Consider the following 12,993-nt stretch of genomic DNA (forward strand, 5'->3'; position numbering starts at 1 on the left):
AGAGACCATAGGGTTTAATTTTTAAAATATATATTCTGTATGTAATCATGTTGTTGTAATGACACTCTTGGGGGTGTCAAAAGGGGGAATCGAAAACCCCACCGATGTTTTTTTTGTATATTGTTTTGCATAAAAATGATACATTTCATGAAAATAACTATCCTCCTAGGTTGAAGGTTTCAAGTTCCTGGGTTCAACGACAACCCAGTAAATGGATATATAAGTTGGTTACACCCCATGAGGGTGTAAAAAGGGGGAAATTGTTAGGATTTATGTTTATGCACTATAGCCCGCTAGCAGATTGTTTGAAGATGAATATTGTTTTGTTACACACACACACACACAAACAATACAGATGTGTGTGTGTGTAGGTGTGTAAAGACCAACATAGAGTGACAGGCCATAAAAGCTGTGGTCAATCTAGAGAGGGGAGGGGTGCATATCTCTAGGCCAACCAGGGAGTTAGGGCACTGGACAATACCATATTAGGAACTGTTTCAGTGTAGAATCGACAGACACAAGACGGATCTAATCTACCCAGCAACCAGATGTGGATGAAGGAAAGCACTAAGGGACTTGGACAAGTCCGAGGGCCAGCAAAGGCGGGGCAAAGTCTAAACCGCGCTCAGCCTCTACTGTGATAGGCCAACAGATGCGTTGGAACTACGTCATTACGGTATAAGAACAGCTGTTTACGTACTTCCTGCCAGTTCCCTGCTTTACCCTGCGTGATGATACAGTGAACCCGTATATACGAAAATTGCATTTGCCATTCATTGCTTGCGGTAATTAAACATAATTAAAGAAAGGTAGCAGACCTTGCTTTTTATTTATCCTGATACCGGATGTGTTACACGCGGCGTTCACATTATGTTATAATTAAGTCTATGATTTGATAGAGCAGTCTGACTGAGCGATGGTCGGCACCAGCACGCTCGTAAGCATTCATTCAAACAGCAATTTTGTGCGTTCTGCAAGCAGCTATTCGCTATGCTTCAAGCATTGCGCTGTTTATGACTTCAAGCCTATCAACTCCCGAGATTAGGCTGGTGTAACCGATGTGAAATGGCTAGCTAGTTAGCGGGGTGCGGGCTAATAGCGTTTCAAACGTCACTCGCTCTGAGACTTGGAGTAGTTGTTCCCCTTGCTCTGCATGAGTAACCCTGCTTCGAGGGTGACTGTTGTCGATGTGTTCCTGGTTCGAGCCCAGGTAGGAGCGAGGAGAGGGACGGAAGCTATACTGTTACACTGGCAATACTAAAGTGCATCCAATAGTCAAAGGTATAAGAACATCCAATAGTCAAAGGTATATGAAATACAAATCGTATTCCTATAATAACTACAACCTAAACCTTCTTAACTGGAAATATTGAAGACTCATGTTAAAAGGAACCACCAGCTTTCATATGTTCTCATGTTCTGAGCAAGGAACTTAAACGTAAGCTTTCTTACATGGCACATATTGCACTTTTACTTTCTTCTCCAACACTTTGTTTTTGCATTATTTAAACCAAATTGAAGATGTTTCATTATTTATTTGAGGTTAAATAGATTTTATTGATGTATTATATTAAGTTAAAATAAGTGTTCATTCAGTATTGTTGTAATTGTCATTATAACAAATTTAAAAAAATGTAAAAAAATATTTTTGGGTCCTCCAATAATCGGTATCGGCGTTGAAAAATCATAATCGGTCGACCTCTACTCCGGATACATAGTTTACATAGAGTCCAGTGAAGTTCCTTGAGGGCCGTCTTGATGTTCGCTTGAGGGGGAATGTACACAACTGTGACTAAAACTGACGAGAATTCTCTCGGTAGGTAAAATGGCTGGCATTTGATTGTAAGGAATTCTAGGTTGGGTGAACAGAAGAACTTGTCTATATAAGGTCCCACCGTTGACAGTGCATGTCAGAGCAAAAACCAAGCCATGAGGTTGAAGGAATTGTCCATAGAGCTCCGAGACAGGATAGTGTCGAGGCACAGATCTGGGGATGGGTCCCCAAGAACACAGTGGCCTCGATCATTCTTAAATAGAAGAAGTTTGGAAGCACCGAGACTCTTCCAAGAGCTGGCTGCCCGGCCAAACTGAGCAATCGGAGGAGAAGGGCCTTGGTCAGGAAGGTAACCAAGAACCCGATGGTCACTCTGACAGAGCTCCAGAGTTCTGTGGAGATGGGAGAACCTTCCAGAAGGACAACCATCTCTGCACTTTATGGTAGAATGGCCAGACGGAAGCCACTGCTCAGGTAAAAGGCACATGACAACTCATTTGGAGTTTGCCAAAAGGTACCTAAAGACTCTCAGGCCATGAGAAACAAGATTCTCTGGTCTGATGAAACAAAGATTGAACTCTTTGGCCTTAATGCCAAGAGTCACGTCTGGAGGAAACCTGGCACCATCCCTACAGTGAGACATGGTGGTGGCTGCATCATGCTGTGGGGATGTTTTTCAGCGGCAGGGACTGGTAGACTAGTCAGGATCGAGGCAAAGATGAACGGACCAAAGTAGAGAGAGATCCTTGATGAAAACCTGCTCCAGAGCGCTTAGGACCTCAAACTGGGGTGAAGGTTCATCTTCCAACAGGACAACGACCCTAAGCACACAGCCGAAGACAACGCTGGAGTGGCTTCAGGTCAAGTCTCTGAATGTCCTTGAGTGGCACAGCCAGAGCCCGGACTTGAACGCGATCAAACATCTCTGGAGAGACCTGAAAATACCTGTGCAGCGACGGTCCCCATCCAACCTGACAGAGCTTGAGAGGATCTGCAGAGAATGGGAGAAACTCCCCAAATACAGGTGTGCCAAGCTTGTAGCATCATACCCAAGAAGACTCGATGCTGAAATCGCTGCCAAAGGTGCTTCAAAAAAGGACTAAGGGTCTGAATATTTATGTACATTTCTAAACCAGTTCTTTTGCTTTATCATTATGGGGTATTGTGTGTAGATGGAGGGGGGAAAAAACTATTTTAATCTATTTTAGAATAAGGCTGTAACGTAACAAAATGTGGAAAACGTCAAGGGGTCTGAATACTTTCTGAAGGCACTGTATACATTGTTGGTGTGCACCCATCACTTGCACCCCTAGCCCGCATCTCTTCGCTCTTCTCCCCCGCCTCTCTCCGCTCTAATAACAGAGAGGAAGAGGCGAATCGAGAGTGATAACTGGGCCTGAAATGTCTTCAGCAGATGGTGTTTATTTTTTTGTATTGAGGTTTTTAATAGAAATGTAATGCACATGCATGCGCGTCATCTAGCAACAAATGGAGTAACCAACAGCTACTTTCCTTGAAAAATAGTTGGCAACACTGAGTGCTATTGCCATGTGTAGTTGGGCCATATAAACCAGATGCTACCCGGATATTGACGGTCCATGAAATGGTGTATGCAAACGCGAGTAGATTGAAAACAATGGGCGGACGACAGTGACTGAATCAGAGTAATGATTACACCATATACAGTATAGTATGAAGATAGCATAGGTGGCCGGTGGCACTTTAATTGGGGAGGACGGGCTCATAGTAATGGATGGAACAGAATAAATGGAATGATATCGAACACATCAAACACATGGTTTCCATGCGTTTGATACCATTCACTCCATTCCAGCCATTATTATGAGACGTCCTCCCTTCAGCAGCCTCCTGTGGAAGATAGGCAGAAACGGCTTTTCCCAATAGAAATCCCATATCACACTTGTAGGCGATGTCATGGCGAGGTTGGGTAGCTAAGCTCATATGCAGAAGCACATAATCGTGCCGAACTGCTGGGCGTCAAATTAAAGGCACTCCTTTGATATATAAAGTTGTTTTTGACAAATTAAAACGTGTCAGTTTGTCACTTTCACGAGAGGTTGGAGTAATAACATGTTCAACTACTTAAAGCTGCAAAATGTAGCTGAGTTATAGATCTGTCATTCTTATTGAAAGCAAGTCAATGAATCGGTAGTTATTCTATGTACACTATTTCTATGCTTCCCATTAAGTTTCGTTTTTGTATTTTACTTTCGGTTTTCTATACCAGCTGAAAATACTATATTTTTGGTTATGTAAAAAATATTTCACAGCGGTTTAGATTGTGCAATGATTCTCTACAGTCGACACTATACTTGCTTGTTTGACACACAAACTGAAATAAGGCGAACTATTAGACTTTTTGAAACCAGGAAATGGGGGTGCTATTTCTGCATAGTGCACCTTTAAGACAATGGGTGTCTTCCAGCGGTAAGCCTAAGGATGCCAACTGTAGACAAAAGGTGGAGAGTGAAGTTGTGGTAGGTGCAGCTGCGACAGCCAAAAGTCAGACACTAGTAGTTTTCCAACAGCAATGCTCAGATCAACATGGCAGTGTCAACACAGCTGCTACTGTTTATAAAAGTATTTCTGTATAAAATGTCGAAATCAACTTTTCTATATCCACATATCACATACTCACGAACTGAAAACATAACTTGTGTGTACAATTAATTGGTTAGAAATGAGGTCTCAAATATACATTTGACTTCTATCCCCTGTAGCTTTTGAATTTCAGAAAAGTTGGTACCTGTTTGTCTTTTCTTTGACCATGTTCGCGTGGGTCAAACAAAAACACCCTAATGATTGTTTGACAAATAGTGCTTCCCACAATGCAGTTGATGGCTGCATGGTGCAGTTGGTGAGAAGCAACTTGAAGGCGATCTCATCAAAAACTGTATGACCTGATCACTTGATTTGTGTAAAGTTAATGCAGTAGACATTTAGTCGCAAGTCAGACAATGTTTGAAAGACGTTGGTCAACTCTTGACAAAAGTGATCCGCTGGAAAGCGCCCAATATCACAGCACTGGCAAACCATGGTTGACCAACATGGCTGACCGTTATCCCACCTTAAGAAGGTTCATGTACATTCTAGTATTCTAATTCTATGGGGTCATCAGACAGGCAGCTGATGACACGTCACGTCGGTCAACCAAGCGAACCTGCCAAGGTAAGTCGTTTTCTTGCTAGCTATCAAAATGTGTTAGCTATAGTTACTAAAAATCGAACTATATCAACAATTTCGGTTTTGGTTATGCGTCATTAAAATGTTTGCATGTTATAGTCATTAAAATGTTTGCATGTTATATAAGTAGCTAATTTCTCTAGTCTTCTCGAACTAGCTAGATAACGTTAGCACAACAAATTAGCTACCAGATGTGAGCTCACCATGTAATTTCTTGGTTAACTAGCTAACCAAGTTAGCTTTCTCTCAGAGTCTGTATTTAATGTATTAGATGACTAGGTTTTGAATTTGGGCTATGTTAAACTTTATAGCTGGAGTAATGGTAACGTTAGGACAACTGCTGAAGTGCGACACATTATTATATCTTACCAGGAATATGACTAACGTTACTTTGCTGAACAATAATTTGTTTCGCTAAGTAAGGAATATGTTTTATTTTACTGTCAGAAAAGACGTCTGAATCAGTTAGTTGGTTTTAACATCGCGTGTTTTTACATATTTTAACTGTATTAGGTTGAACAAAAACAGTCCGCGGGAAGCCAGAAGTTAAATGCAATTCAATTTCAACGTGACGTTAACTTACTGTGCCTGTGGAAAGGACGGTTGGTCATTTTGACGAAGGGAATTTGAGACAAAATATCGACACTAAGTTGAAATGCAATTGTATTTAACTTCTGTATTCTTGCGGTCTGTTTTGTGCAAAACAATTCAATTGAAAGTAACGCTAATGTATGTAAGTACACCTGCGTTACTAAAAGTAGCTAAGAACCAGTGGTTGTGCTCGATTAAATGGTATCATTTACTGGTAACCTTTATTGGGATTTTTTTAAATCTAGCTACTTGATCCTCGTTATATTACTCAGGGTTACGATTGGATCTAGCTAACGTTACAACATTTTAGGATATTCCACAAACAGAATTACAACTGGACAGTTAAGTGTAGGTTCACATTTTTAAGGGGGAGATTTGACTCAAACTGCAACTATGCGATGAAACAAATCCATTTATTTCCACTACTGCGTTTGTATTTACATTATTTATGTATGTTTTGTCTATGAGTTGTTCAAAACAGTTAAACAATTGTGTTTGCTATGTCACCAGGTGGGAGTAAAAGAGTGCTGAAGTATGGCGGCGGAGCAGCAAAGAGGGATCCGAGTCACTCAAGCAGAGCTTCTCTGCAAGGATGTGTGTGGTTATTATGGCAACCCTGCATGGCAGGGCTTTTGCTCCAAGTGCTGGCGAGAACGAACCCGCAAAGCAGAGGCGGACAGGCAGGAGACTGGGTAATGGTTTTATTGTCGTTCATAAATATTGACAAAACAAGTCCACCAGAGACTGATCATGTCTTTTGATCTGGGAAATATTAAAATGTTTCTTTTGTTCCCTGCTGTCAGGCCCCAGAATGATGCAGGTTCTCCCCTCACCTTTTCTAAATTCGAGGAGAAGAAGAATATGGAGAAGGGTCGCAAAGTGAATACGATGAGGAGGCTCTTCTGGGGTGGACCGTCCCCTCCTAAACGCACAGGTGATTCCCTCTGCACTTCCTCTCAGTTCAGTCATTGAAAACGGTTATAATGTAATTTCCAAAACTGTATGACTATTTTAATGTGCATTTTTTTTGGTAGGATTACACTATAATCTGAAGTGATACGAAGCAAAAACATGTTTAGCTAACACCGTAATATCTGATCTTATGAGACCCCTTATGCTCTTTCAGAGTCTTCAGAGGGCCAGGCGGCTACATTAAAAGCCTATCAGAGCATTGAGCCAGGGGATTTTACCAGCTTCCTGAAGCTGCTGAGGAACCCATCCTCTCAACGTCTGCAGTCCCGTTGCACTGCTTTCCTAAACACCATGGAGGCTTACCACGTAATGTGCTTCCTTCCTCTTTATCCACCACTTATCTCTGAAATTACTTTTCTCTTTCATCTTCTTTTTTTACGGCCCTCACTGCCTTTTCTAATTGTCAAGTTCAGATTCCTTTCCATTGGCTGCTTCTTGTGCTGCTTTTTCTATTATCTTGATATTTGAAGTTCGAATAATGCCTCTCTTATTTCATTTTCTTGTTATATTTTTTTCCCCTGCTGCAGGGCCTGCCAGTGCAGAAGCAATCTGACCTTGTTCAAGACTTTTACCAAAACATCGCTGTGCATTTCAGTAGTGAGTAATGAGGCCATTTTTCCGTTTGAGCTGCTGTGTTGGTTCCCATTTGATGTTAATTATTGTGGGCCTATAATGTTTGTTTACTTAACATATAGACAAGAATTTTGTTCGTCCTTGAATATCAGTCTCATTACACAACATATTGCACTGAACACTTCACTCTACCCTATTCCCCAACTTCACATACTTGTTCACTGTGTTTGATGTATTGGTAGGTCTTTCAGAGGTTCAGGTCTCTCAGATGATGGAGCACATGGAGAAGCTGATCATGACGCGTCTGCACAAGTGGGTGTTCTGCCATGACAGCTGTGACGATGAAGTGAAAGACTTGGCACTCCAGAGGAGGATACGGTCAGACTGCCATGCATAACCTTGTGTAACATTATTACCAAACCCCCTCCCCGTACCATAGGTCTCGGTGATGCTAGATACACTATCTTAGCAGTGTTAATGACTAGTATTGGGATTCAACTTAGTTCACCATTGTTTTTAATTTGAATTTAACTTCGACAGGTCCTTAAACTGGGTCACCCCCCACATGCTGAGGGTGCCTTTCCCTGACGAGAGGGCTGAGGTTGTCAGCGATCCCTTTCTGCCTGCTATAACAGGTGACTTATTTTAAAGGAAGACAGTGTTCCTTTATTTGGATGAAAGATGACACCAGCAACACTGAAATGTCATTATGAAGAAAGCCAAATGACTAAATTAGTTTGACTAAAACATTTCCAGACCTTTTCAAATTCCACCTGTGTACTAACTGTTACACTCACAATCCCCAGCCATAATTGAGATGGATGCCAAGCGAGCGCCACAGGACAAGCTTACATGCGTATGTAAGTGCAGTCAGAATGTCTTCCAGGCTCTCTCCACTTCCAATAGTGAGCCAGCAAATGCTGATGACTACCTGTCTGGCCTGATTTACGTAGTACTAAAGGCCAACCCACCCCGGCTTCACTCCAACATGCAGTATGTGATCCGCTTCGGCCTCCCTCACAGCCTGATGGCAGGAGAGAGTGGCTACTACTTCACCAATTTGGTGAGCTAATATGTACATGCGTGCTGTACATTAGTTGATTGTAAATAGTCTTGAATGACTTGTGCTGAGATTACTACGGCCTGTTTTTGGTAATGTTATCGTTTTGTTTTAATGTAGTGTTGCGCAGTGGCCTTCATTGAGAAGCTGGATGGGCCAGCACTCAACCTAAGCCCAGAGGAGTTTGAGGGGTACATGCAGGGTCGCCGTGCTCCCTCAAAGAGGGGCAGTGAGAGGCAAAAGATGACCAGGGAGACGCAAGACCAACTAGAGGACCTGAAGGGTCGACAGGAGAAGGTGGACCAAGGAATAAATGCCCTCAAAGAGCAGCTACAGCATTGGGTACAGTCGGTCAAGGCACAGATAGATGAGGTAAAATCCCAGTCTGCTCTGGCACAAGAAGAAATTAAAGCCCAGTCAGAGTTTTTGCAAAGCCAATCTGTCTCTACTCTAACACAGGCAGATGATGTCAAAGACCAGTCGGTGCTGTTGCTAGATGGTCAAGAGTCCAACAACAACACTTGTCTAACAGAGGCAGAGTGTTAGCCATATTAAGACGGGTACAGTGGGCAACCTTTTTACCCTGGTTCGTCATGCTTGTGTGAGCTTTGTGGGGTAAATATTAGTGAGTTGCAGGTGATCGGCTAAAATAAGTATTTGTGGGACTATAGGAAGTAGCTTAATTGATAGCAGAGGAGGTACCAAATAAGGGCATACATTTTTGGTTTGGTGGGATCCTCAAAGAAAAACAGACCTCAACATTCCTTGATGCCAACTTTGCACACCAAAAGCACAACCTGATGACAAATGCTGATGCTGATCTTGAAACCATTGTTAACACAAGCAATTATATTTGGTTTAACAGGTCACAAAGTGCTGTCATCTGTTTACATTCTTGACCTTGTTTAACGTTTCTACGGTTCTCTTATTTGTTTGTACAGTACTCTCTTATCTATAAGAAATGTGCTCTTATATGCTGTCAAAGAAAAGCTATGTCTTGCACCCTGAAGTTTGTTAAATATCAGGACAGTAGGACAATTATTTTTGTAATTTAGCACTTACTGGGGTAGTGAGCAGACTTACTATTGATTGCTGCTATCATATTTCTTAGATTACTCAATTAAGATAAACCCAAGTGCCTTTGCAAAAACTACTAATGAAGATTGTGAATAAAATGTGAAACCTGTTATTGTAGAACCCTGTAAAGTAGAGGTAGCTCAGTCAAAGTAGAATACTTCATTTGAATGTTTGTGATTATGGATTATGTCTTTCCAATATTAGACTGTTGAAGGTACAGTTACAATACCTGTTCTTGTTTAAAAGCTGATTATATTCCATGTAGTCATTCTACTCATTAATAGCACTAACTTTTGTGAAGAGCCTTGTTTACATGTTTTAAATAAAGTTTCTGAAGATCATGAAGAAATATTGTTAGTGAATGTACAGCAGAACCTCTAATTAAAGAAAAAAACATAAGGAAAGTGGACTTTATTTTTGTGTTCTGTATCCATGGAAACATTTTGCTTTAACCAAGAAGCTGATTTTCTTGTAAGTACGTTTTGATGTTTATAGGCAATTTAGCTCTGCCCTCTGTCTCCCATTGAAAACAGTATTACACATGTATTTTAATTATTTTACGACTGTTTGCAACACATAGAAACCGGAAATAGTGACTGCACCTAAGAATTCTTACTTCGCGCGTTCTGGGACTTATTTGCTATTCGCCGACTCGTAGTTGTAGTTCTTTCCGGACGAGAGGGGATCATAAAGATGACTGTTTTCCTCAATGGAAATTCGACAATGGAAGCGGTCCAAAGTCTTATAAAAACGAAAGACAATATGGAAGAACAAATTAAAGCTTACTACGACGTTTTGGAAGATGTAAGTTGGTACGTTTACATTGTGGACCAGCTAACTTTAGCGAGCTCAAATTAGGTTATTTTTCCAATATGTTGTATGTCAGTCAATGCTGCTTTTATTCAGTCTGTCTTATCAACAGTCAGTGGTGGGAAAAAAGTACCCAATTGTCGTACTTGAGTAAATGTATAGATACCCTAATGGAAAGTTACTCAAGTAAAAGTCACCCAGTGAAATACTACCTGAGTAAAAGTCAAAGTATTTCGTTTGAAATGTACTTAACTATCAAAAGTAAATGTAATTGCTAAAATATACTTCAGTATCAAAAGTATAAATCATTTCAAATTCGTTATATTAAGCAAAGCAGGCAGCACCATTGAATTGTTTTTAAAATGTATGGATAGCCAGGGGCACACTCAACGCCCAGACATAATTTACAAAATATATATTTGTGTACATTTGTGATCAGAGGCAAAGGGGATGACCATGTGTTATCTTGGTAAGTGTGTGAATTGGACCATTTTCCTGTGCTAAGGATTCAAAATGTAACAAGTACATTTGGGTGTCCGGTAAAATGTATGGAGTAAGAAGTACATCATTTTCTTTCGGAATGTAGTGAAGTAAAAGTTGTCAAAATATAAATGGTGAAGTACAGATACCCAAAAAAAACAACTTAAGTACTTTACACCACTCTCGGCAGTAGTGGGGAAAAGTACCAAGTTGTCATACTTAAGTAAAGATACTTTATTAGAAAATGGCTCAAGTGAGTCACCCAGTAAAATACTACTTGAGTAAAAGTATCTGGTTTTAAATGTAGTTAGGTACAGCGGTGGTAAAATTACTAAATTGTCATACTTGACAAAGTAAAGTAATTACTTATATTAAGCAAACCAGACCACATGATATTCTTGTTTTTTAAATTTACGGTCAGCTAGGAGCACACTCCCAACGTTCAGATATCATTTACAAACACAGTATTTGTGCTTAGTGAGTCCGCCAGATCAGAGCCAGTAGGATGATATTGATAGGTGCGTGAATTGAACCATATTGCCCTCCTGCCTGAGCATTCAAAATTTAACAAGTACTTTTTGGTGTCAGGGAAAATGTATGGGAGTAAAAGGTACATACTTTCTTTAGAAAGGTATTGGAGTAAAAGTTGTCAAAAATATAAATTGTAAAGTACATATACCGAAAACACGACTTAAGTAGTACATCAAAGTATTTTTGCTTAGTTACTTTACATCACTGCTTATCTAACATAAGAAACAACGTGCATGCGTGTTGTGGGGCTATAATATTGTTGCTGCTATGTTGTCTTAGGTCTCTCTTTATGTAGTGTTGTGGTGTCTTTCTTGTTGTGATGTGTGTTTTGTCCTATATTTTGATTTTATATTTAATCCCAGCCCCTGTCCCCACAGGAGGCCTTTTGGTAGGCTGTTATTGTAAATAGAAATGTGTTCTTAACTGACTTGCTTAATTAAGTAAAGGTTCAAAAACATCTATTCTGCAAGAAATATGTTTTCCCTTCATTAATCAATTGTGTGTTCTCTTTAAGCAAGATGTTGGAATGGAAGGTCCTCTAGTTGATGCAGAAGGCTTCCCTCGCGCAGATGTTAATGTGTACCAGATCAGAACAGCAAGGCACAGTATTTCTTGTAAGAGAGCTTGGAGCACTGCTCCACATTACTTGACAAGTTAGACAACCAATTTACAGTGATGCGGTACGTTGCTTCTGGCATGTGTAAAGGGTTCCCATGCTCACGTGCTACTGCCTACTGGATTTTCTCTGCTTACTATGACCACCTTGTCAACGTGGCAGGTCTACAGAATGATCACAAAGCCATCATGGTGGAAATTGAGGAGGCCCTGCACAGGCTGCATGCTCGAGAGAAGGCAAAGCGGGACCAGGACCAGGCAGAGTCCCAGGCTGAGTCCATGGAGCAGGAGGTCACCCTGCCCTCTCCCTTTGCCCGTGTGGATGCTGTCTCACAAGGCTCCCCTGCCTGTCAGGCTGTGGGTGTTTACAGTGCCTAGATTGACCTAAAACATAACTAGATTTTTTTTACAACACTGGCATGGGTATTTACTTAGTGTGTTTGTTTGGGATATTTAAGGGTGGTTTTGTTTTCAGTTGTGAGAAATGTATGTTTCTTCCCCATAGGGCCTGCGAGTTAATGATGAAATCATAACGTTTGGATCCGTCAACACAAGGAACTTCCAGAACCTGCAGAATATTGCCTCGGTGGTTCAGTATAGTGAAGGGGTATGTTACCGTCTGATCAGAATAATCTTGTTATAACCGCTTTTATTTTATTGTTCAAATGCCAAATGACCTCATCATTATCATGATCATTTCACGTATCATGATGGAAGCAATATGAAATGCAGTCACTACAGTGATAACTTACCAGGCATGACATGTTGTCTTTCCATTTTCTCTGTAGAAACCATTAAGCGTTAGTGATTCGAAATGGCCAGAAAACCCAAATGGGCCTTACCCCACAGCAGTGGTCAGGGAGAGGTTTACTGGGGTGAGTTTCCTACCTATGAGCTGGATGTTAGACTGATTTCTATTTTATCTAATTTTACTGTAGTTCACATTTGATAGCATGGATGTTAAAATACATGCCATGCCAAGATGCATATATATATATAATCTAAGAGAGATTGACTATTGACTGCTTATTAATTGTTTTTCCAACAGATGCAACATTGTGCCCATCCAAAAATGATAAGGACAATGTGACCAGCAGGATCATAAAGATCTTCTGGTCAACCTTACCACTAGCTGCGCTTTGGTATGCCACAGGGTGGCTATGAGTTAATTACATGTCTGAGCCCATAGATTAGAAGACTGCCATTTTCAACTGATTTAATGTTTAATTTCATGTTCTAATAAAATTATTGTTTAAGGTTATTTTCTGTGTGAGTTTACATTTGCTTTCATTGTAAAAATTGTTTT

General features: G+C 40.6%; 1 protein-coding gene and 1 pseudogene across 3 annotated transcripts; both read left to right on the forward strand.

Moving 5' to 3' along the window:
* Window positions 1-4,877: 4,877 nt before the first annotated feature.
* LOC129826343 (rab5 GDP/GTP exchange factor-like) lies at window positions 4,878-9,655 on the forward strand. 3 transcript variants are annotated; one of them, XM_055886967.1, is made up of 10 exons: window positions 4,878-4,963; window positions 6,080-6,261; window positions 6,373-6,503; window positions 6,696-6,847; window positions 7,069-7,138; window positions 7,357-7,492; window positions 7,655-7,749; window positions 7,921-7,974; window positions 8,068-8,177; window positions 8,295-9,655. In XM_055886967.1, exons 2-10 carry the CDS (start codon window positions 6,104-6,106, stop codon window positions 8,718-8,720), a joined length of 1,332 nt encoding a protein of 443 aa, XP_055742942.1. In that variant the 5' UTR covers window positions 4,878-4,963; window positions 6,080-6,103; the 3' UTR covers window positions 8,721-9,655. The 3 variants fall into 3 exon arrangements, with proteins under 3 accessions (XP_055742942.1, XP_055742940.1, XP_055742941.1); XM_055886965.1 differs by having other exon boundaries at window positions 7,921-8,177; XM_055886966.1 differs by lacking the exon at window positions 4,878-4,963 and having other exon boundaries at window positions 4,974-6,261; window positions 7,921-8,177.
* Window positions 9,656-9,885: 230 nt separating this feature from the next.
* On the forward strand, window positions 9,886-12,948 carry LOC129826345 (26S proteasome non-ATPase regulatory subunit 9-like; annotated as a pseudogene).
* The last annotated feature ends 45 nt before the right edge of the window (window positions 12,949-12,993 follow it).

Source organism: Salvelinus fontinalis, chromosome 28 (genome assembly GCF_029448725.1).
Source record: "Salvelinus fontinalis isolate EN_2023a chromosome 28, ASM2944872v1, whole genome shotgun sequence".
Taxonomy (NCBI): Eukaryota; Metazoa; Chordata; class Actinopteri; order Salmoniformes; family Salmonidae; genus Salvelinus; species Salvelinus fontinalis.